Below are 24379 nucleotides of genomic sequence, written 5' to 3' on the forward strand. Positions count from 1 at the left end.
CTGCTTGGTGAGCACATCAATGTACCAGGAAGGTTGAAGACAGGGCATGGCAGCTCTATGTCTCCCCACTTTCCCCTCCAGACCTCTCCTTTCTCCTGGATCTGGCTCTATGCATCTCTTTGATTTGGCTGCTCCTGACTTGTATCTTTTATAATAAAACTGTAGTTGAAAGTAAAGCATTTCAGTGAACTGAGTGAGTCACTCTAGTGAACTATCAAACCCAAAGGGGGCATGGTAGGAATCCCCAAATTTGCAGCCAAATTAGAAGTGTGGGTATCCTGGGGTCCCTGCATGTGGCTGGCACCTGAAATTAGAGCAGCCAAGTTGGGGATCTTGTCCTCTAATGTGTGGGACCTGACACTAACTCTGGGTAGTAGAACACCTTGTTATCAGAATTGTTAGAATGCAGACATATTTCATTATATTTTTTAAGTGTTTATTTTTTTTATTTTTTTAACTGTTCAAATTGTAGTAAAATAAATATAAAATTTACCCTTTTAATCGTTTTTCTTTTTAAACTTTTTATTGAAATATAATATCAAACATATATAAGTAAATACAATTTATAAGTAAACTGTTCAATCATATCTCCCAAACTGAATTCACTCTTATACCCAGAATCTGGGTGAAGAACAGAATATTTCAACATTCCAGAAAAGAAAAGAAGTATGTTGAAATGACAAACATTTTCATAAAAGAAACCTAAATATGTTAATTAAAATGGGAGTGAGAGAGGTAATCACTTTCCAATGCATATGCATATACCCAGTCTATTATCTACCTTTCCAAAATTTACTTCATGGAGGACTTTCTAAGTAGTATTTGTGTTACTATTATTATTATTTTAAATATTTTATTTTTTTATTCATGAGAGACACAGAGAGAGGCAGAGATACAGACAGAGGGAGAAGCAGGCTCCATGCAGGGAGCCCGATGTGGGACTCGATCCCAGGACTCTGAGATCATACCTTGAGCCAAAGGCAGACGCTCAACTGCTGAGCCACCCAGGCATCCCAGTATTTGTGTTATTAATGTTTGAAAGCTCCTGTGGCAATAATTTTAGGACATAACGAATCAAAGTAGTCCAACACGTTTATCATTTAAGTTTTTCATAAATTTAGACTCCAGGACCTAGTGCCTAAACATTCTCAAGTCAGGAGAGAAGTGAGAAGAATATTTCTTGCCCATTCTAGATATATTTCTAAAATAGTGTTAAGATATATATAACAAAAGTTACAATTTTAACCATTTTTAAGTGTATGATTCAGTGGCATTAAGTATATCCACAATGCTGTGGAACCATCACCACTGTCCATTTCCAGACTCATTCATTTCAAACAGGAATTCTGTACTCATTAAAAAATAAAGCCCCATTTCCACCTCCCCACCTGCCTGGCAACCACTATTCCTTCTGGCTCAATGACCTTCCCTATTGCAGGCACCTCATATAAGTGGGGTACAATAGTCTGGCTTATTTCACTTAGCACAGTATTTTCAAGGTTCATCCATGTTGTAGTATGTGTCAGAATTTCCTTCCTTTTTAAAGGCTGAATAATATTCCACTGTGTGTCTATACCACATTTTGTTTATCCATTCATCTGTTGACAGACATTTTTTGTCCATCTTTTTACTACTGTGAAATAATCCTGCTATGAACATTGATGTACAAATATATATACATTTCCATGAATCCATCCTCATGTATTTTTCTTGTATAAAAAAACTTTTGGAACATCTTACAATTTAGAGGTCAAATAAAAACTAATGGTAACATATATTTTAAAGAGTCCAATGTTTTATTATCAGAATTAGTATTTGTTCATGCTGAAGATTCAGGTGTAAAATAATGGACAAAAAACTGGAACATAAGCAACACTACAGAGGTGTGTCATAAACATATAAGGATATATTGCTAATTATTGGACTAAAATATATAAACGACGAAATTACATCAATTATTTTGTGATTAGTCTTTCTGAATGTACTTTTAGTATTAAATACACAACAAATGCTTATACTTAAAGATTCTGCTTTTTTTTTTTTTTAGCAATGAAAATATGATTATCCTTGGTTAATCAGAATTAGTTTCAAAAGGTAAAAAACTTCTTCATGGTAAGCAAGAAATTTAGTGCCTTAGACCTACATTCTTGCTAGACTGGCTGCTTGATGAGTGCTCTCGTTCTTTAGTAATTTCCATCTCAATTTTGGCTCTGATTTTCTCCCAATCTATTTGGAGCTACAAAAGAAGAAAAGAAGAAACATACTGATATAGTATAACACATTTTTGTTTAATTCAAGGTAGCCAAGAGCAGAGAAAAATAGAATTGATGGCTTCTAAATCAGTAGTGAAAAGGAGAGCATGAAAGACAAATTAAGAAATAATGCTTCAACAAAAAAATACCTTTAAGAATAAGACCAAATAGAACAATTACCACAATAAAAGGCAAAGACTCTCATTATGATTCAAAAGATCAAAATCTAGTTGTAGGTACATCTAAAGAGACCCACAGAGTCTTAGGATTCTGCATGGGTGCCTCAGGGACAGGAGTGAGAAGGTGAAACAAGAGGAAAAATGGACAAGATTCTAGCCATGAGGCCAGGTTTCAAATGGGTTAGTACTTCACCGCTTATATACTGAAGTTTCCATTAGATGCCTATGAGAAAAGATAGAGGAGCATTTTCTTCTGAGCATTCTCTGAAAAAGTGTTTTTTTGCAACAATTTTTAAAGTAATATAGATATGGTGATGGTTTAGACAATGACAGAAAGGTATTAAAGGTGGGTAGAAAGACTGGGGGACACGCAAAAACAATCACTGAAAAGTGGTATCATTCTTGTTTCCCTTTTCTTTTTTTCAATTCCTATACCTAACATGGGACTCAAACTTACAAACTCAAACTTCCTATGCCTAACATGGGACTCAAACGAGATCAAGAGTCAACTGAGCACCCATGGTCCTTCCCTTTGATCCATTTGATCCATGATGCAGTGCCCCCTGCCCTGCGTTTCTTTTCCCTAAACTCATTACACTTGGTGTTAGCAATGGACTCTGCTCTGAGTTCTATGAACAATTTCTTTAGGAAAAAGCATTCCATTGTTTCAAAAAAGTGTGGAGATCGCTACTTTAGGAATGTGTGTTCTCTCAGGCAAGACATAGAAAAAGTGGGTCCTAGATTAAACTAACTCTGATTTACAATGAAATAAGCCCAAACTGAGACTGAGCCAAAGTGAATAGGTTTCACCTCCATATAGGGGAGCTGAGTGAAATAAGTAGCACTAAACCAGAATGAGGTACTACATCCTGCCTGAGCAGATTTATTTCCAGTAACTGGGAGATTAATTTAATCTTATCAGGACTTCATGCCTTTTTTTTTTTTTTTTTTTAGATTTATTTGAGAAAGAGGGAGAAAGAGTGCAGGGGTGAGGGGTAAAGGGAGAGAGAGAATCTCAAGCAGACTTCTCGCTGAGTGTGGAGCAAGAAGCAGGCCATTCCCACAACCCTGAGATCATGACCTGAGCTGAAATCAAGAGCTAGAGCTTAAATGAGCCACACAGGCGCACCCATGCCTCTTTTATTTTGTGCTGGAAGTTGATGGCATTAAGCATGTGATTCTTTTTTATTCCAATATCCTTCAACTAAATTTCTGTACAGTAATTTGTGGATATTTTGGTCACTTTTTAAAAAATGATAATTCCACATACTTGTCTATAATATATAAAATAGATGAATTAAAAGAATCCCTCTTACTCATAGAAGATGAATGTCTATGGTAAGATGCAAGTGACAGTTCATTGCAAGGCAGAACAAATGTTAGATTATTTGAAAAACTCATTTTTCCATTGGGGCAGAACTTGATGTTTTTAAATGGCAAAACACTCATTTCTAGGTCCAACAAAACATTTGCAAAGAGAAAGACAAAACTTGATTAATGCCTTGGCGTTCTTCCAGCCTTAAATTGACTTATATGTTTCTCAAATCCATCAAAATAAAAATAATCTATTGACCATACACTAAACAACTGTTGCTCTGTTGTATTAGAAGTCCGTCAAGTAAATTGATGACGTCTATATTAGTCACTTGTTACAGTACAAATGAGAGTGTCAGTTGATAGTTATCCTATTGAAAATAAATGTTTCAGTTTCATTTTGGCATTAATCCAGTTTTAGAATAGTGTTCTACTGATAATTTAGTTCTTAGAATATTTTTACGACTGGGTTTCAGATAAGGATGTACTCATGACAGCTTTCAAGTGACTGACTTCTACACTAAGATGAGCACTGGGTGTTATTCTGTATGTTAGTAAATCGAACACCAATAAAAATTAATTTATTAAAGAAAAAAGACACATCTTTTTCTATTATAGGGAGCGTCAGTACTAGTTGGCACTTCTTATTCTAGTCCTTGGTAAATTCTTCTTATTCATGTAGAAGTCATTTCAAAATCATACCAAATAGCTTTCCACCCTCTCTTACACTCAGTTGAAAATCAATTTCTTTACAGAAAATACAGTGGCTATCAGACATGAATTCATTTAATCCCCTTTTTCACACAAACTTACCTACATCCGTATCCATCTCTCTTTCCCTCTGTCCCAAGCCAACCTCTTCACATACGTCCCTGATCCCATCTTCCACTCACTGGGACATCTATCTGCAGTTATTACTTACATAATTCAACATCCGTCTCCTCACTGGCTGCTCATCATTCTTCCCCCTCAATTCTGTCTCCCTGCAAACTACCACCCTCTTTCTTCTTCTCATTCCTGACTCTTTCGCCCCAGAGCACTGTAATAATGACTTGTTCCTACTATACTTCATAAACTTTTCACTCCTGCCACCATCAAGTGTCTTCATTTTTCATCCTATATATGATTCAATTATTCATTCAGCAAATATCTGTGCTTATTATATGCCAAGGATTGTTCTAGGTGCAAGGATTCAGCAGTGAACAAAAAAATAAAAATCACTCTTCACAGAAAGATAAGCAAAGATAACAGTGGAAGATATAAAAATATATAAAATGTGAGAAATGGTAAGAGTTCTGAAAATATGGAAGGGAAATAGTGAGTGCCAGGGGTGGAGTTGGGGGGTGGGGGGAGAATGGACATTGTGTTTCAAATAGAGTGGTAAGAAAAGGCCTCCCTGAGAAGCTGACATGAAGACCTACAAGAGACAAGTAAGTCCATGGGTATCCAGGGAATAGCATGATGACAAAAGGGAAAAAAAAGGTCCTGATGTAGAAGCATTCTCTAGACCTTGTTGACCACAGCTCTTTGAAAAACCTCTCTGACTGTACAATACCATTCTCTTCTGGTTTGTGCTTTCCTTTCTAAATGTTCCTCCCAGTCATCTTTTTTTTTCCTCTTGTATCTTTTCCCTCGACAACCTCTTAACTGTTAGTATTCACCAGGGTTCCAACCATAACTTTTTTATACTTTCTCTAGGAGATCACATTAACCCACATAGCTTCAACTATGTGTACTTGGTCATGACCATAAATTTCTTTATCATGTCTTGATTCTTCCTTTGTCAATATCCTTCAGTGTTCACAATTATATTTCCAATTGCCCGTTAAGATAGCTCCATCTGGATACTCCACAGAGACTTCAACAAAAAATATGTATTTTCATGTATTCCAACTCAAAAAGTCTAAAACATGCATATTCTCATGTTATCTAGATTAATGGTACCCTTCCCATCTACCAGTCACTCACCCTAGAAATGTTCAAGCTGTTCTCAAATGTCTTGCCTAACCAATTTAACCACCTCTCCTCCCACCCCCAATCACAGTGTTCTCTTGATTTTACAACCGATTTTTTCTTACATAATAATTTAACCCCCTTTCCATCTCCTGGTGGAACTATTATAGTAACCTCCTAACTGGTCTCCTAGTCACTATTCTTACCTAAAATCCATCTTCTACATCAGAAGTTCTCTTTCAAATCTTTCTCTGGATTGCAAAGTTCTGAGTCTTCCCTTGTCTACATTGTGAAGTCTACTCTCTTAACATGGTATAAGACTCTTCAATGTCTGGTTGCAACCAATATTCCAACTACTCAGAACCCAAGATCCAGAGTGGCTACTAGGGACTCCTTTCCCAATCTTTCAACACTTCATGCATTTGCTCTTATTATCATATCCTTTCACTGACAAAATCCTACTCAAGATAATTTTGTAGAAAACTCAATTTTCCATTTATTTTGAGGAATCAGGATTTTAAAAGGGAAAAGCAAACATGTTCCTTCATTTCAGTGATTTCATATATGTCTTAGGATAAAGACCAATATCCTTAATTTGCCCTATGAAACCCTTAAGTCAATCTCCCTTTGTTCTTTACTGTTTCTCACCTAAGATCCTTTCCTCTGCTTGGGACATGTCCACCCCTACTTTCTCTTCCCCTCTCACCCCAGTCAGCTTCTACTCTTTATTCTTGAGAGCTCAGTGCAAATATTGTTTGCCTTGCTTAGAAAGTCTTTGCTAGTCCCCAGCAATCTAGGTCAGTTTCCCCACCCATAAAGTTTTATGGCACCTTCAAGGCAATTATCACAATTGAAATTAGCAACTGTATAATTATCACTTCCATTGCATATAAGTTTCCTAAGGCTGGGGTCAGTGTCTGCCATGTTTACTTTTATATTCAAAGTAGCAAGAGGAGTACATTATCTGCCAGAAGTGCTCAATAAATATTGAATGAATAAGAGGTAACTACCTAGCAGATGAGCTATCACCTAACAATTTCTCTTGGGTTTTGTGTCTCAGACCTCAGAAGATTATAAGGCTGTAAAACCTGCAAAAGAGCTTAGATAGTAGCTATGCCTAGAGTGATTTGTCTGAACTAGAGTGTTGGCTCTTCTGGATCTTCTTCAAAATTCTATACTTTCTCAAATTCTGCTCCCAAGCAGTTGGTTTGTTATATTTCCACTATTTTCTTTCTACTAGAATAAAATTTTAAACATCTGGTTTTTCTACTTTTCTTCTTGTACAGAATATATTCGGTAGATTGAATATATTCAAGCATATTTTATTTGCCAGAATTGAAAATTATTTTACAAATTTTACTGAACACTATTGTAGGCCAGGTAGAATGACTCTGGTAGTTGGGGTGGGGTCTCAGAAGACAGGCCATCTTGTATGAATCCCACGTTTCCATATTTGAAACTAGAAATGCCCAAATAACATTTCAGGGATCATTATTACAAATGTATATGAAACTTTTAACTTCTTATAAGCTTTCACATTATGCCATGTGAGCCCACCAGAATTCATCACATATCTAGAATATCTCAGTTTTTAAAAAGATTTATTCATTTTGTGTGTGTGTGTGTGTGTGTGTGTGTGTGTGTGTGAGAGAGAGAGAGAGAGAGAGAGAGAGAGAGAGAGAGAGAGAGCATATGAGTGCAGGGGGAGGGGCAAAGGGAGAGGGAGAGAAAGAATCTCAAGCAGGCTCCATGTTCAGAGAGGAGCCTGAGGTGGGGCTCAATCTCACAACCCTGAGATCAGGATCTGAGCCAAAACCAAGAGTTGGATGCTCAACTGACTGAGCCACCCAGGCTCCCCTAATTTCTCAGTTTTTAATAATGGTCTCTTTAAATCTGAGTTCTCAACTAAAAAGTTTATATAATCAAAATTTTGGATTAGATAAATAGTGGGAAATTTTTAAGTAAAAAATAATTTTCTTCTTAAAATACTGCTTTGTGATTTCTAGATAGCTTTCAAATTATATTAATGAAGAAAAAAAGGAGGAAAGTCAAAGTAACCTATATAGTTTCAGGATTAAAAAAAACCCTCAAATACCCCAAAAAGTATGTGTTGTTCTGGTTATCCCATTTTGAAGATTTTTGCCACTCTTGTGATTGGTAACAGTTGAATACATAGATAGTAAGAAAGAAGATAAAAATGTTAAGTTGTTGCTATCTAAAATATCATTTTAATTATAATATAAGATATAATTATACATTTGAGGGTAAGAATTATACTTTCTTTTAAGATTTTATTTATTTAAAAGAGAGAGAAGAGCACAAGCAGGGGGAGGGGCAAAGGGAGAGGTAGAAGCAGGCTCCCCGTTGAGCAGCATATTTTCTCTGTGCTCCAAAGCACCTAATGTGAAAATACTGAAAAAAACACTGATGGCAAGGATGATGAAGAAACACAGTAGCATGAATCTGCTTAAAAATTATGCAATAAATAAATTTAATATGGTTGCTCAGTTTTAACATATATTTTCAAAACCATGATAAAAAAGATCAAGTAATCAGTGATTCTCTGGGCTGCTTAGCACTGTAGTGGTGGTGGCTGCTGTCATATTTTATGAATTAGAGTGTAATCCTCAGAGGTCTCAGCGACTCTGAGTTTGTCCCAATAGTAAAGCAAGCTCTTATAGCCCAAACTCTCAGAGGATTCATTTTCAGTACTGAACTTCCAAATGAAAAAAAAAAAAAAAAGTCTGCAGAGCATCTATAAAATGCACCCCTTCTTGGGGTACCTGGATGGCTCAGTCAGTTAAGTGTCTGCCTTTAGCTCAGGTCGAATCTGGGGGTCCTAGGATCGAGCCCTGCATTGGGCTCCCTGCTCAGGGGGGAGTCTGCTTCTTCGTCTCCTCTGCCCCTCCCCCTGCACATGCACACTCTCTCAAATAAATAAATAAAATCTTTTTAAAAAAACATACACCCCTTCCTATCAAGAAACAGACAACTTGTGTCTATCCTGGATCCAGATGTTGAAGTTGCACTGCAGAACTCATAAGAATGGCCCCAAAGGCTTTACTACCTTTGAGAACTGTTTGAAGACCAAACATGTAGATCACAACATTCAGTATTCTAAATATGGTGTGAGATAATAGAAAATATATATATTGGTTTCTGCTCCAAGTTCCTGGCACAGAACTCCTGAAATTCTTGTAATTTCCTAAGTGATAAGAAGACTAGGGGCATCTTTTGTTCTAATATTTGGTCTTTGACCTCAGTTACTGACACAGGGCTCCTGAAACCTTTATAATTTCCTGAGTGATAGGAGCATTTTTGTCTTAAAGAGACAACTACAGTTGAGTTCTTGGATGGCTCCTGGATGAGGGCTGGTCACCAGAAAGACCAAGCCATGATTAGAAGCTTGGAATTTTCAGTCCTGCCCCCCATCCTCTTGAGAAGGGAGATGTGCTGAAAATGGAGTTAATGATCTATCATACCTATGTAATGAAGCCTCCATAAAATTCCAAACCACAGGGTTCAGAGAGCTTCTGGGTTGATGAACACACTGGGAGGGTGACTCACACCAACCCCCCCAAAAAACAAGAGCTCCTGAGGTTGGGGCCTTTCCAAACCTTGCCCTAAGTATATTTTCATCCGGTTGTTCATCTGTATTCTTTCTCATATCCTTTAATAGACTTATGTTTTAAATAAACATAAGTAAATATTTTCCCTTAGTTCTGTGAGCTACTCCAGCAAATTAATCAAACCGGAAAGTGAACATGGGAACCTCTGATTTATAGTCAGTCAGTCAGTCAGTCAGAAATATAGCTAACAACCTGGACTTGTGGCTAATAGCTGAAACCTAGGCCAGGGTTACTAGGATATCTGATCTATATCTGGTCAGTCAGAAGCCCAGGTGATAACCTGGGCTTGCAACCACATCTGATGGGGGTGGGTTGCAATCCTGTGGGACTGAGCCCTTTATTTGTGGAATCTGATGCTATCTCTGGGTAGGTAGTATCAGAATTGAGTTAAATTATAGGACACCCAGCTGGTGTTAGAGAATTGGTTGGCATGGGGAAAAACCTCCACACAATAGGTGACCAGAAGCAAAGTATTCTGTGTGAATAATAAAGGAGACTCGTGAAAGACTCATAGTAGGGAAGAACTATGTTTTTCTCTATAAGGAGAAAGACTGAGTTTTTCAAGTCATCTGGTAAATGATAATGTTGGCTTTAGTAGAAACTGTAGGTACTTTCTTTCCTTTTCCCAGGTTTCCTCTAATTTACCCTTCCCTTTATGACAGGTCAGGACATTCCATTTTATTCTGTCTCCAAGGAGCAGCACTCCCATATAGTCTATAAGCTCCACAAAAACAGAAACCATATCTGACTAGGCATCCAGCATAGTATCTGGCCCAGAGTGAGCACTCATAAACGTTTTTTGAATAAGTGAATGAATAAAAGGCTAAAAAAACCAACTAGTTCACAGAGCTGGGAGCAAGGTTGCCCCTGTCTTGGGATTACAAGGCTCTTGGGTCTGCATGACTAGAGGGAACTCTGTTTCTGTTGTCTGAGCCTAGAAGGATCTAAGCAGGTGACTACAACAGTCCTGCTCTAGGCACTTGGGCAAACTGCTCCACCCTTCTTGTGGGCTGATATGTACTAGGATGACTTTCTTCTAATTATAAAGATAAAACCTGAGATTTTGGTAGGGATTTGAAAGGCAAAGGCTTAGCCTTCTTTGGTTCTAGGCAGTGAGGTCTCCCTGAGCTAGGCTCCTCTCCCTAGAATTTTGCGAAGTGACAAAGTATCCATTTTTCTGGCCAGGGCTCTATGTGTTTTGGCAGCTGGTGGAAGACAAAGTTCAGGAGTCAGAAACCTGTATCCCAGCCATTTATATTGTTTACATAAAAATATCAATTAGCACCCAACTTTAACACAAATTAAATATTATGAAAACAGACTTAATCAAAACATAGCTTTAAGATTCCAGAAAAAAAATTAGTACTAAAACTATATAGTCAAAATATAGTATCATAAGGCAAAAAGTTATTTCTTGGAGATTATGGCAAGAATTATTCCAGTTTTGTCTTGTTAAGATGAATATTATATATAACTTATAAAGTGTAGACAATATCATAAAAATACTGTATAATACTTACACCTTCTGCATACTGCAAGTATCGTTTATTAGTTTCCTGTTTACCAAATGTCTCCAAAAACTTTTGACGGTAAGCAAGAACTGTATCAACATGTGTTTTGTATTTTACAGCCAATTCAAGTGCCCTATAATGAGAAACAAAACAGATATCATCATTGCTTGTATTAGCCTGTATATGCAGTAGAGTTTTGGGGTAAGGGAATGGAACAAATGGTCTATGTTGTTTCCTCTCTACTCATCTCTCAATACAGAACACCATTCCCTACCTCATCCATCTTGCAAATTCCTACTTATACTTCAAGGTTCAGATCAGATATGATCTCTTCTCCCTGACCAGCTCCCTTTATAGAAATAAATGACCATTATCTTATCTGTGTCCCATAACATTTTATGCTTACTATTAGTACTACGAGCACTGCTTACAGTATATCATAATTATTATTTATGAGTCTGTCTCCTTCTTATCCTATAATTTATTGAAGGGAAATCTAGGTCTCATTTCTCTTTGGTGAGTACTCCAGAGTGTGTGTATGGTAAATGTTCATTGAAAAATTCATTAAAATCATAATAAAATCCAAGTGAATGAACTCCCCCCCCCTTGTAAGTGGTTCAACTATCTTGACCATTTTTTTAGTCTATAATTTATTCTGCTCTAGAATTTATTTATCTAAAGTCTAGAATTTATTCTGCTCAATATTCAATTAAATACTGATATCCTTTATAATACAGAAAATTTAAAATATTATAAAACTAAAATTTATGGATAACAAAAATCTGACAAAATGCCCTTTGCCATTCAAGTCTTAGAAAAAGTTAATAGCCACTTAAATTTTATAATCCAATTAATATCTATCAATATAACTGAGTTATTTTTAAGGTAATATTTTCTTTAAATATCAGGCAAGAACTAAATGAACTGCTGGTAGTATAACAGCAAAGACTTAAAATCTATATATTGGTAATTTGGAGGGAAATGAAAAGATTAACCCTCATTTTTTGGCCTATATGTGTATATAGATTTTGGTCAGCATCTCAGCCCATGATCCTCTGCATAATTCATATTAGTTGAGTCAAGAACAATCCAGTACAGTATAGCTCTCCACTGTTCACTGTAATCCTGTTTTTAAGTTTGGAGTTAAAGCACATTCTTTTTCAAGTTCCCTTGCTTTCTAATGACATATGACTGACTTCTGAATAGACCAGTCATGATTTATTTATCAGAACCAGCTATTGTAAATCTGTTGTTTTAGAAAAAAATCAACTACTACCTAGATTTTTTGCAACATGTGACCCTTCAGTAGGAAAATCTGTTTCATTCTTAGCATGCTTTGATTTGACCTAAATAGTTACTTTAAAAAGTATCTTAGATATACCATGTGTATTAATTGACAACTGAGAGAAATAAAGACAATATAAAAAATTATCAACGTAAGTCATGTGTAATACAAATGATAATGCCAAAATTAGCATAATTATTTCTTATAAAAATATATTTACATAAACCACATGGCTAACTCCAAGGATCAGTATTTGTTACTCATCACAAATTCCTCACAAAGTTCCCTCATTCCTCTCTGACTTTAAGTCTTTCAGATTTACACAGAAAAGAATGTAGAAGTACTGCAACAGAGAGGAACAAAAGTGAAATGTAAGAAGGCAAAAACTAATTCACAGAAACTCAAAAAATGAGAAATAGAAGTAAAGATGCTTTAATCCTTCTAATCCTCTCCCATATCACCCATTCTATATCCCTAAGACTCTGATTCCAGTGTGGATGTGTGAGTGGAGATTCTGGTGAACCAACTCTCTGGCACCTGAAATATGCCATTTTCTGTTCCTTTTTTATGACTGAACATCATTGTGGAAGGAATTCTTGATTGTGCAAAACTATAAGTATTCCAAGTGGAGAATACATAAGCATCTATTTTGGGTTGGACTTTTCAAAAAGAAAACTATCTCCAAAGAGATAATTTGTTATGGTACATACATTTATTTATGTAGAAAGGATAAAATATGGTATCTAATACTGCATTTAGATACTAGATGACAAGTATTAGCTACATGATAGTCATTATAAGATATGTATTAATTATCTGATTAAAGAGCAATAGCTAAAGGTAAACATTCAAGTTATATGTGCTACTTTAAATGTTCTCTAAAAGCATACACTGGGTAAAAATGTTTTTTTATCATACAGAGGAGGGAATTCACTCCAATTATATAAAGGTTATGGGAACAGCATGTCTCTAGCTTTAAAATGGTTATTTGGCAACCAAACAAATGTGACATTAGATTATGGGGCTGGAATAAATCCATGTATCCTCTCTGATTTTAAATAGAAGGAAGTTATATAAAAAGATTTTATAACTTCAAAATATGATCTTTTACATAACTTGAATGAAGCAAAATCACTTTATATAACTGGTAGAAGTAGAGAAATTATTTTTTATTAGTACTTACATAAAGTTGCTAATTTCTATCTCTCTTAACTACAATTTTTGAGAACAGACTACCACCAAATGTCCAAAGTGAACAGCAAATAGGTGACTTGCTTACCTAAAACTCTTCCAGGGCTGTAACTTATTAGGTTGCAAGTAATTTTTAAATTCAAATATGAATGACAAAAGCACAAACCAGCAAGGCTGTGCTTCTCAAATGGAATAACACATATTATCAAAATGAAATCTATTCCCTTCTAAAGGATTTAAACAAATATAGAAATTTATTTTAGGGATCTTAAAAGCAATCTAATATATTTATCATCCAATAATTACATCCTATCTTTCTAGAATTCTAATTAATTAACGGATCTGGGCAATGAACACCAATGGCTACTAACATCACAAAAAGGCAACCAGTCATTGTGAAAATATATTAATCACCTCCTCTGATACAGCCTTACCAAGAGGAAAAAAAAAAGTTAAACCTAAATCTAATCAAGTTTCTAGATTCAATACCAATTTATGGCGAATTCAAGGGGCAAAGGAATGTGTCAAACACCACCACAAAGATGTAATCAACAAAATCCAGACTATGGGAAACTCTATCGGCCTAGTTTCTGCAGTGGGAAAATTACAAGAAAACACAAGAAAGAGGAAACCTACAGATTAAAAGAAATTTGAGAACATATCAACCAATCATCATGTACAGACCTTTTTTGGATCCTGAATCAAACAAACAAACCATAAAACAAAACAAAACAAAACATTATGAGATAATCAGAAAAATAACACTGAATAAAATTGTTAACTCTTTAAAGTGTGATCATATTACTGTGACTAGATTTTTAAAAACCTTGATACAGATACTGAAATATTTACAGATAAAATGGTATGATGACTGGGATCTGGTTTTAAAAATATGGTAGGGTATGAATAGAGAGACAAAGATTATGAAAGACACTTCTTTTTTTTTTTTTTTAATTTTTATTTATTTATTTATTTATTTATTTACGATAGTCATACAGAGAGAGAAAGGCAGAGACACAGGCAGAGGGAGAAGCAGGCTCCATGCACCGGGAGCCCTACGTGGGATTCGATCCCGGGTCTCCAGGATCACGCCCTGAGCCAAAGGCAGGCGCCAAACCGCTGCGCCACCCAGGGATCCCTGAAAGACACTTCAAACCTGGAAAAATCAGCATGCCAACTTTATAACATAGTAATTTTGGTGGGTATAAGCACTATAGCCTTTTTCACTGAGAAACATGTACCTGAGAGATTGAGGGGAAAAATCTAATATGTCATAGAGAAAAGTAGCATGCCACTCTGTCTCAGAAAGCACTCTGTGTCAAAGTCTAATATAGTGGAGAAGGCTACTACTGAGCACTCCTCATTTCAAATTCTGCAGCCTTTCTTCCTTAGCATCACAAATCTCTCATGGTTCTTTCTGTCTCTCTGACTGCTTTCTGCCAATCTTTCAGCAGATTTCTCTTCTTCCACCCATAAATGTAGTTGATGTATTCTCACTCCACACATTCCCCAACCAATTGGTTCCATTCTTCTAGCTTCAATTGCCATCTATTTGCTGATGACTCCTAAATCTACATCCCTAGCTCATATCTGTCTCATGAGCTCTGGGTTCATTTATCAACTATTATCATGTATCTGTTTCTTCACAAACATTTCAAATCTAACATGCCTAACACTGAACTCACTATATTCCCTTACAAATCTGCTAATAGTAGCATCGTCTATCCAGTTATTGAAATCAGAAATTCAGGAGACCCCCTAGCTCTTTTCTTCTTCACTTGAACTTCTAATCAATCACTAGTTCAGAGAAGGCATAAATCTTCAAAGGCAAACTCCTCACAAATAGAAATGTGAACAAATTCTTCTGTGATGTTAGGAAACTATTAAGTACAGTGGAAAATGTAATTTACCAAATGGTAGATAGAAGACTACATTAAGATCAGTTGGGTTTTAGAATTGGTGAAAAACATTTTTATTACCTTTCCCAGTTATAGAGATTAATATTGATCTGGATCGCTTGATAAACAAGGCCAGCCTGAAGAAGTACCATTTCAGCCTCCTGTATGTTCCCACTGAACATTAATATGTGGGCCATTTTTGATTCTTTAGATGGAAGGTCTTTTATAGAATTGATGTATTGAACCTTATCAATCTAAAAAAAGAAAAAAAAATACATGAAGTGGATAGTGACAGAAATATAAAAAATTATGGTAAGAAAAACCACAAACGTATAGGTAAGTAAACATTATTTACTTCACCAATTGCTGCGTAGGCTATTTCTGCAGTAGTCATATCTCTGTTAGCAACTGCCATAGCAGCTAGGCAAGCCCACAGAGTTTGTTCCTAAAGTGAAATAGGGGAACAATTATTTCAATTACAAGCAGAACTGCCTTAAAATAAGCAGTTATTTAAAATATAATAAAGTTATATTTTTAATGAAAAAATTAAACATTCCTGAGCATGGCACTGAAAAAAACTACTAATTTAATAAATTAATGATGTGGAAATTTCATGTGAATACTTTGTTAAAATATATTAATAACATATAAAGACTTCTTTTGAATAAAATTTATTTTTGAACTTCTGATATACTATTAAGATAATTCAAAGTTATAAACCCTCCAGTCTTTTTGATCAGGTCAAAGAATGTAACTTACAAGGAACCAGAGAAATAGTGAGGTTCTCAGACAATGCTATTATTGAAAGTTACCATCAACTCATTGTAAGGGAAAGCAACTAAAAGTCACTTTAAAGGTGTATTTTAGGGACACCTGGCTGGCTCAGTGGTTGAGCATCTGCCTTAGGCTCATGTCATGTTCTCCGTGTTCTGGAATTGAGTCTCACATCAACCTCCCCTTGGGGAGCCTGCTTCTCCCTCTGCCTGTGTCTCTGCCTCTCTCTGTGTCTCTCATGAATAAATAGCTTTTTTTTTTTTAAAGGGTATTCTAAGGGCTGCTAAGCCAGGTAAAGTTAAAAAGTTCTGCGGTCGGGACACCTGAATGGATCAGTGGAGCCACCCAGAAGTCCTGGGATCGAGAACCACATCGGGCTTCCCGCAGGGATCCTGCTTTTTCCTCTGCCCATGTCTCTGCCTCTCATGAATAAATAAAACCCTTAAAAAATAAGTAAATAAAAAGTTCTGTGATCAAATATGCTTGGAGAAAGCTGGATTCAACCAACCTGGGAAATGCTGATCTAAAATAGAGGTTCTTAACCTTAGGTGTATAAATCACCTGAGGAATTTTAAAAATAAGCCTAGTATTCATCCCAGATTGAATAAATTAGAATCTCTGTGGGAGTCAAACTTGGGAATCTGACTTTTTAGAAAAAGCTCCAGAGAAGATTTTTATATGTGCCAGTATAGAGAAACTACTCATTTAAATTACAGCTTCTTCAAAAATAAATCACATAGCAATATCTATCTCCCTGGATGGCTTATGTCTTCACTTATTAAAAAGAGACATGATTTCATTTGCAATTTTTCCAGCCCTTAGTTGTTACCATTTCTTATCTTGCACAAAGATATGTGTCAACTAATACTCAATATATACACAACTATGGATCTGAAATGTAAAGTACCTTCACAAAGCGACAAAGTCTTATAGCATCTTCCCATTTTGAACTGCTTACATATTCATGGAGAATAGCAGGATATGGTGATATGCTGATGTGAACCAGCGAGCCATCAGCTCTTCTTATAGTTACTTGATTTCCAACAAAACTTACAATATGAGGATTTTTACTAAATTCACTGTTGAAAAAAAGCAAAATATAGTTTATGCTCTGAGCAAAATCTTTCATACGTACTAAATTTGGGGAGTTGACCCTTGACACAGATATAAAGTCTCCAAGTGTCCAAAATTGACCCCCAAAAAGGTTAACTCCAGGGAGAAAGTATATATTTAAATAAACATTCAAATCTAATCTGCTATATGCTTGGAGCTTAATGTGACAAAAATTAACACATACTTGAGAGCTATGCCTAAAAGCATTTGAAATAATCTTTTTCACCTAAGTCTTAAGGTTAATTACACAAATGATTAAAAAACTCAGGGGCAGCCTGGGTGGCTCAGCGGTTTAGCACTGCCTTCAGTCCAGGGCCTGATCCTGAAGACCCAGGATCGAGTCCCACATCAGGCTCCCTGCATGGAGCCTGCTTCTCCCTCTGCCCGTGTCTCTGTTCTCTCTCTCTCTCTCTCCCTCTCTGTCTCTCATGAATAAATATAATCTTTAAAGAAAAAAAAATTAGCATTAGCTTTTGAAAGTATAAACCAGTAAAAAATTAAGATGATTCCAAGACTATTTTCTCATAATAAAAAGAGGTGAACTTTAAGAGACTAACTTCTCTTTATTAGTTTAAATACTTTTAAAATGATGCCTCTTGGGATACCTGGGTGGCTCAGTGGTTAAGCGTCTATCTTCAGCTCAGGGCGTGATACTGGGATCTGGAATCAAGTCCTGCATCAGGCTCCTTGTGGGAGGCCTGCTTCTCCCTGCTTCTCCCTCTGCCTGTATCTGCCTCTCTGTGTGTCTCTCATAAGTAAATAAATAAATCTTTTTAAGAAATGATGCCTCTCTGATCTTGCAGGAGTTATGAATATTAAAGTGAACTCAAAATAGATTTGAAAGTTAAGGTTTGGAGTTAAGAAGCTTTGCATTCTTATTTTGTCAAGAGTGAGAGATCTTGTTATTTCTTAGAGAACTTAGGGATATACATGTATTTTCTAAAGCATGTAAAATTAAACTCTTCAGCTACCACATATTTTTAATCTTTAATATTACTTTAAAAATTCAATTCTAGAGACCTATACGGTCCTATAAGTATAGTCATTAGTAATTTATGATAATTTGAGAAAGAATAAAGGTTGACACACATTGTATATCACTGAAAAAAATCTTAAAAATGTCCATATTAAAATCACTAAACCACACTGAAAAAAAGCTACCTGAGTTTCATTAAATAACATTAGGCTTAAAATTATATTCATATAAGGAAAATTATGTCCATAGAAGGAATAAATATAGTAGTATTATACGACACTTTCAATTTGACCCCAACACTTAAATCTAATCTCATTAAGCTAGCTTTAGCTGAACAATTTCGTTGACTGAGTAGAGTGAAAGGTACATTGCAGGATTAAAATCAGAGGCAAAAACATGACACTTTAGAGTCATTTATTACAATACACAATTCCAACAGTAAAATGTTACCTTGCATCCCTTTCGTATAATGTTTTAGGCAAAATGTCTCTGTCCACATAAACTGTATTAGGATAATACCACACTGTAAATCGAGTATCTTGAAGTCCACAAAGGATATTACATGTATCACTCCATGCCAAAGTATGCACCATTGTTCCTTATTTTAAAAAGAATGTTAATGTACTATTAGTTCCACTATAATAAGCATTAAAAATATTTTAGTAATCAACATACAAGACCCCTTCTAAATTCCGGTAGGTGTGCCTCTGTTTTCTGGTTGTATAATGGTGAAAACATGTACAAAAACTCATTTAAAAATATATGGAAATATTTGAGTATTTGACCTGGAGCCATTATGTTTTAATTTCTAAGTCTTTCAATGCTAATGTGGCTATAGCAGCTAAAGACTTGCTATTTAAGTGGTGTTAAATAATTAAGAAAAGTTATGAGACCGAAGCATGATTCGCAGATTAATTCAAGCAAGTATGCTATTTAGTATAATATATGACAGAGTAGATCTAAGAAAATTCAAAGTAATCAAATTTTAAATGTATTATAATTTTTTTACCAAGTTTGATAATCTGTTCTTCCTTCCCAAATCGTTTCACTGAAGTGATATAGAGATCTCTATTTTTATCAATGAATGCAATTTTTCTATCATTGGTAAGTCCCTTTTGATCCAGAGCAATTTTCAAGATTTCATTCTAAAATTTAGAAAAATGAAAATACTGCATTAGTTTTAGTGCTGGACATCAGATCACTTAAGTTATTTAATTACAAGAATATTTGTTTATTTAAAGATCAATTAAATATCACCCCCTACTTAGAACGATAAAATGTCTCTGTTAACTACTGATATAATTCAAAAGCTAAAGTACAGTTACCTTTTTTTTAATTTACAAGGGAAAGATGCCTCGTAAAACACTAAAATGTATATTTTTTTGAAACTTCATAAGCTAGGAAACATTCCTTTTTTTTTTTTTTAAGATTTAGTTACTTATATGAGAGAGAGTGTGTGTACCAGTGGGAGAGGGAGTAGAGGGAGAGAATCATCAGGCAGATTTATGAAAATACCTTATGTTTTTAAGAGTCTTAAATTTTATACATTCTTTTCAGATTCAATTCCTATGAAACAGGAAACTATCTTGTGCTGTCGGTATTACTATACTTGCTTTATAAACAAGAAGACTGAGCTGCATAGACATTAAGTGATTTTTACTCAGAAAAAGCTGGTAACAAGCACATCTAAAATTTAAAGTCCAGATCTCTAACTTAAGATTAGTGTTCTGTCTATATAACAAAGCATTTCTGGCATACTGCATTAATCTATTATACTATTATAATAGCTTGTGAAATGAATTTCCTTATAACTTGGAAATGGTTTAGTGTGGATTCATTTCAACTCAATCAAAGAGTTGAAATACTATTTACTGCTTACTATCTTAAGACTTGCTAGGACTTTTTTTTTAGACTTGCTAGGATTTGTTTTATTTTTTGAAGGTGTCACAATAATACCTTAAATGCCCATCATTTGGGCACAGGTTAAATAAATTCTGATATATCCATAAAATGTTATACTTTATGGTGGGGGAGAAAAGGATTGGGAAACACTTTATGTACTGATATAGAAAGATATCTAGGAATAGTGTTATGGGAGAAAAGCAATGTACAAAGTCATATGTTACATTTTTGTAAAAGGGGGAAGATAGCATATATCTGTTTTATTTATATATATACATTAAAATATACATGTTTTTTATATATAGAAATATATATATATATATATACACACACACACACACACATTAAAAAAATCTCTGGAAGGAAAAAGGAGTTTAATAATGGTGGTTATTTTTTGGTAGAACAGAATTGTACTGATAAGAAACAGATGTAGTAGGGAGACTTTTTCCCTGTATACTTTTTTATGCTTTTTCTGAAACTTATGAATGTATTTGTTATTCAAATTCAAACTAATAAATATATAAAGAAGAAAATAAAGTATAGAGTAGTGTTTCAGTAGTGCCATTGAGTGATAAAGTTAAAAACATCTTTAGACCTTAATATATCTCTATTAGAATAAATAAAATGTGCTCCTTTGCTTATTTTAATGCTAAAAAATCAGAAACCAATAAACACTTCACAATTCAAGATCTTTTTGTACTTCTATATAATTTTTTTCAGTTTAACTAGTGTTAAAACCTAAAGAAAATGGTGGCTAAGGATAGGTCAATGGGAAAACTGCAAGATGTTTAGGAATACAAAACATTTTTATATCCTGATAGGTGATAAAAGTTTAACCAAGATGGAACATTTTATTGAAAACCAGTAAACAGCCTGGATAATGACATGTAACTCAGATTCTTTTATCCAATTAATTAGTATATATAGCTTTCTATTACAGAGTTTACTAGTGCTTAGTCTTGATGACATTTTTAGGCAAAATACTCTATATAGAATGCACATTGGGTTTAAATATAAAACTAATTTCTAGGGGTGCCTGGCTGGCTTGGTCAGAAGGGGCATGTAACTCTTGATTTTGGAGTCATGAGTTCAAGTCACATGCTGGGTATAGAGATTACTTAAAATGAATAAATAAATTAAAACTTTAAAAAATAAAATAAAAATAAAGTGGAGGATTGAGATAACTATTGCAAAAAAGCCTATTTTTTTTGTTAAAAACCTAAACTAATTTCTGTTTTTTTTTTACCTTAAAATGAGAACATTATTTTTAAAAAGGAAGTAAATAAATAGTGGCTATTTACATCAGAAATAGCTAAGGTCCATTACCTTATGAGAAAGAAGCTTCCCATCACCTAGTGGTTTTCCAGTTGATGCCTCAAAAAGGAAGATTACTTGAAAAAAAAAAGTAAAGCATTAGTTAATATGTTATATTAGAATTTTTATTGGTAAACTTCAATGGAATTATCATATCCTGATGAGAAATTATTTAACTCTTTGGACCAGAGAATATCTATCAGCATAGAAGAGCAGCAGCATCAAATTCCTACTTATTAACGGGGTCATATTTCTTAGAAAATGTGGAACTGAATCTTCTTCCTAAAACATATTCCCTAATTAGAATAGTTATTAATGGCATGGCTTCACTCCTCCATTAGATCTACAATGATAAACTCAAGGCCAGATGAAATTTGTAATTTTCAGAACTCTGATTTGGATGAATAACTTATGAGTGTTATACTCAAACAATCATATTTCACAAAAGAAAAATGGGCCAAGTGCCTACTATAATATCAGGCAATGTGTTATGTATCGTTCAGTTCTCTGGGGTCAGTACACAGTTCCCTATAGTATAATTAGTAATTTGTCTGGCTTTTGTCCTGAGTTCCTGGCAGGGAGCTTCAACAACCCTTGTAATTTCCTGAGTGATTAGGAGTATCTTAGTTATGCTAGTGGGGAGACTCTTGGTGGGCCCCTAGATAGCTTCAGAATGGGGGATGGTCACCAGCTCCTTGACCTCTGGGGATGGGGACGTTGGGGGGGAGGGGGCTGGAAATTGAATTCAATCATGTGGCCAATAATTTAGTTAATCTTGCCCATGTAGTAAAAATCCCATAAAAACTTAGCATTGTTTCCTCATTGGTGAACATACTGGTATACCGGGAGAGTGACATGCCCTAATTTCATGAGAGGGCACAGAAGTTCTGCATTCTTTCCTAGGCTTCACCCTAATGTATCCTTTATAATAAAATTATAATTCTAAGTATTGCACCTTCCTGAGATCTGTGAGTCATTCTAGCAAATTAACCAACTTGAGGGCGCCATAGGAGTCCCTGAATTTGTAGCCAGTCAGTCAGCAAAGTGGGTTGTCCTGGGGACTCCCTGAGACTTACTTACAACTAGTGTCTAAAGTGAGGGCAGTCTTTTTTTTTTTTTTTTTTTTACAACCACTTTAGTTCCTTTAATCTAATGGTGATGTATTAACAACATAGAACAAACTTTGGGGATGAGAATGAAAATGCAGCTTAAATTTTAGAGTTTAGAATATTTATATATTTATAAAGTGGACTACAGACTGACATTTTATGTTTTGTTTAAAATTTGTTCGTATAACAAAAATAAAGCAGTCATCTATGGAGAAAATTCCTATACTAACCTCCTTAATGTATCTTTTTTTTAATAAATTAATTTTTATTGGTGTTCAATTTACCAACATACAGAATAACACCCAGTGCTCATCCCGTCAAGTGTCCCCCTCAGTGCCCGTCACCCATTCACCCCCACCCCCCTCCCCTTCCACCACCCCTAGTTCGTTTCCCAGAAGGTGAGGGCAGTCTTAAGGAGAATTTTGCCTTTAAGCCCTGGAGTCCATGCTAACTATAAGTTAATAGTATTAGAAACTAATTGCAATATACCGGTTAAGGTAAAAACAGAATAGTTGGTGTCAGAAAGGGTGAGATTCACTGGACCAACCATAACTCATTGAAACATGTGGTTTGGGAATAGAAAGGATGAGAGAACAGGGAAGGAGGAACCTCTAACTCTTAGAGGCAACAGGGTCACTAACAGTAAGAAACAGCAGCTAACTGCAATCAGCTATAAGGTAAAAGTCACCTACAGAATTTTGAGATGACGGATCCATCTTCTGGGCAGTTGGTTTACTAGATGCATAAGAAAATGCAAATATGAAAAAGGAAAAATATACAATCCCGTGGTTATTATAATCGGTAATAGGTAAGATGAAAGTAAGAGATGGGCCAAATATAGATTCTAGCCAGTATCAATTACAGCCTCTAGGCCCAGGACCCCCACTGAAAGAATATGTTGGAGAATATCCTGATTCCAGTCAGCCTGAGGTATAGCTACTATTCTCAGAGCCATTACCCAAGGAAAATGTTATGTTAAAACAAATAATGAGAAAGACTAAAATAATTAGAGATAGGCGAGGAGCATCAAGGCTTTCATTCCCGCAGATTGAAAATCTTAAGAAATGAGATGAATAAAGCAAATATTGATAGGGAAAAAAATAGAAGTTGGATGGATCAATAGGAATCCCTGTTGGTCCCCCAACATTGAAGGTCTTTAAACAAATTTGCTTTATTCATTCTAGTTTGGAGGAATTTAGAAAGCTATACAGCAAAATAGCAAAAAGAAATCTCATCTCCAATTGCCTGGGATGATGGTTCCCCAATTTAATCAAGAGATGGACTGATAAAAGGGCCATGGTTCCTTGGCTCAACACTCTACTGGGGACCTAAGGCCTTATGCACAGGAGTGGATAAAATGGTCAGGGGGCTGAAGAGAGATGTTTCTAGGACTTCTTGATATGAGAGTCCCATGCACTATGGTACCAAAGTCCATTGGTGAAGTTCTAATGAGGACTACAATTAAATTGAGAGAACACAGAAAAACAAGGGTTAATATGATTAAGGTGAAGTTTGAATGAAACTTGGAGTGTTTAAATGGGCTTTATGTCAAGAGGCTATGTCTCTACTTGAATGTTGAATGGGACTGGATATTATATCTGACTGAGGAAATACTACCTAGTGCTTTAAAACTAAAACCCGTTGGCAAAGTCCTACTGATGATCAACTAGAATGAGAGGATAAAGAAATTCAAGAATTAATGGGATTAAGGTGAACATTTAAATGAAAATTAGTATACTTGAAGAAGCTTCATATGAAATGGTTGTGACTCTTATCTGAATGTATTATAGGGACGGATATTGTGCCTAGCTGGGAAATGTTTCCCTTATCAAGTACTGTAAAACAAAAGGCATGAAAAATCCACCCCTCAAATATTAATTGGACATACAAAGTGGGAATCAGTGAGACTGCTGGAACACACAGGTGTTATATCAAATGCTGTGAAATAGAAGCTGGAGTGCTAATTAGGATACATTCTC

General features: G+C 35.2%; 1 protein-coding gene across 2 annotated transcripts in view; it reads right to left on the bottom strand.

The window, feature by feature from the left end:
• Positions 1 to 515: 515 nt before the first annotated feature.
• The window catches only part of IFT80 (intraflagellar transport 80), a 125529-nt gene continuing 101665 nt past the window's right edge, over positions 516 to 24379 (bottom strand). For both annotated transcript variants that reach the window (XM_055308321.1, XM_055308322.1), the window contains 8 exons: positions 21304 to 21368; positions 19085 to 19220; positions 18526 to 18673; positions 16894 to 17065; positions 15568 to 15657; positions 15294 to 15466; positions 10848 to 10971; positions 516 to 2236 (listed from right to left, as the gene is read on the bottom strand). In XM_055308321.1, the coding sequence (XP_055164296.1) occupies positions 2126 to 2236; positions 10848 to 10971; positions 15294 to 15466; positions 15568 to 15657; positions 16894 to 17065; positions 18526 to 18673; positions 19085 to 19220; positions 21304 to 21368 (1019 nt within the window). In that variant the 3' untranslated portion in view covers positions 516 to 2125. The remainder of the gene's footprint in view (positions 2237 to 10847; positions 10972 to 15293; positions 15467 to 15567; positions 15658 to 16893; positions 17066 to 18525; positions 18674 to 19084; positions 19221 to 21303; positions 21369 to 24379) is intronic.

This window comes from Nyctereutes procyonoides, unplaced genomic scaffold (assembly GCF_905146905.1).
Source record: "Nyctereutes procyonoides isolate TBG_1078 unplaced genomic scaffold, NYPRO_anot_genome, whole genome shotgun sequence".
Lineage (NCBI taxonomy): Eukaryota > Metazoa > Chordata > Mammalia > Carnivora > Canidae > Nyctereutes > Nyctereutes procyonoides.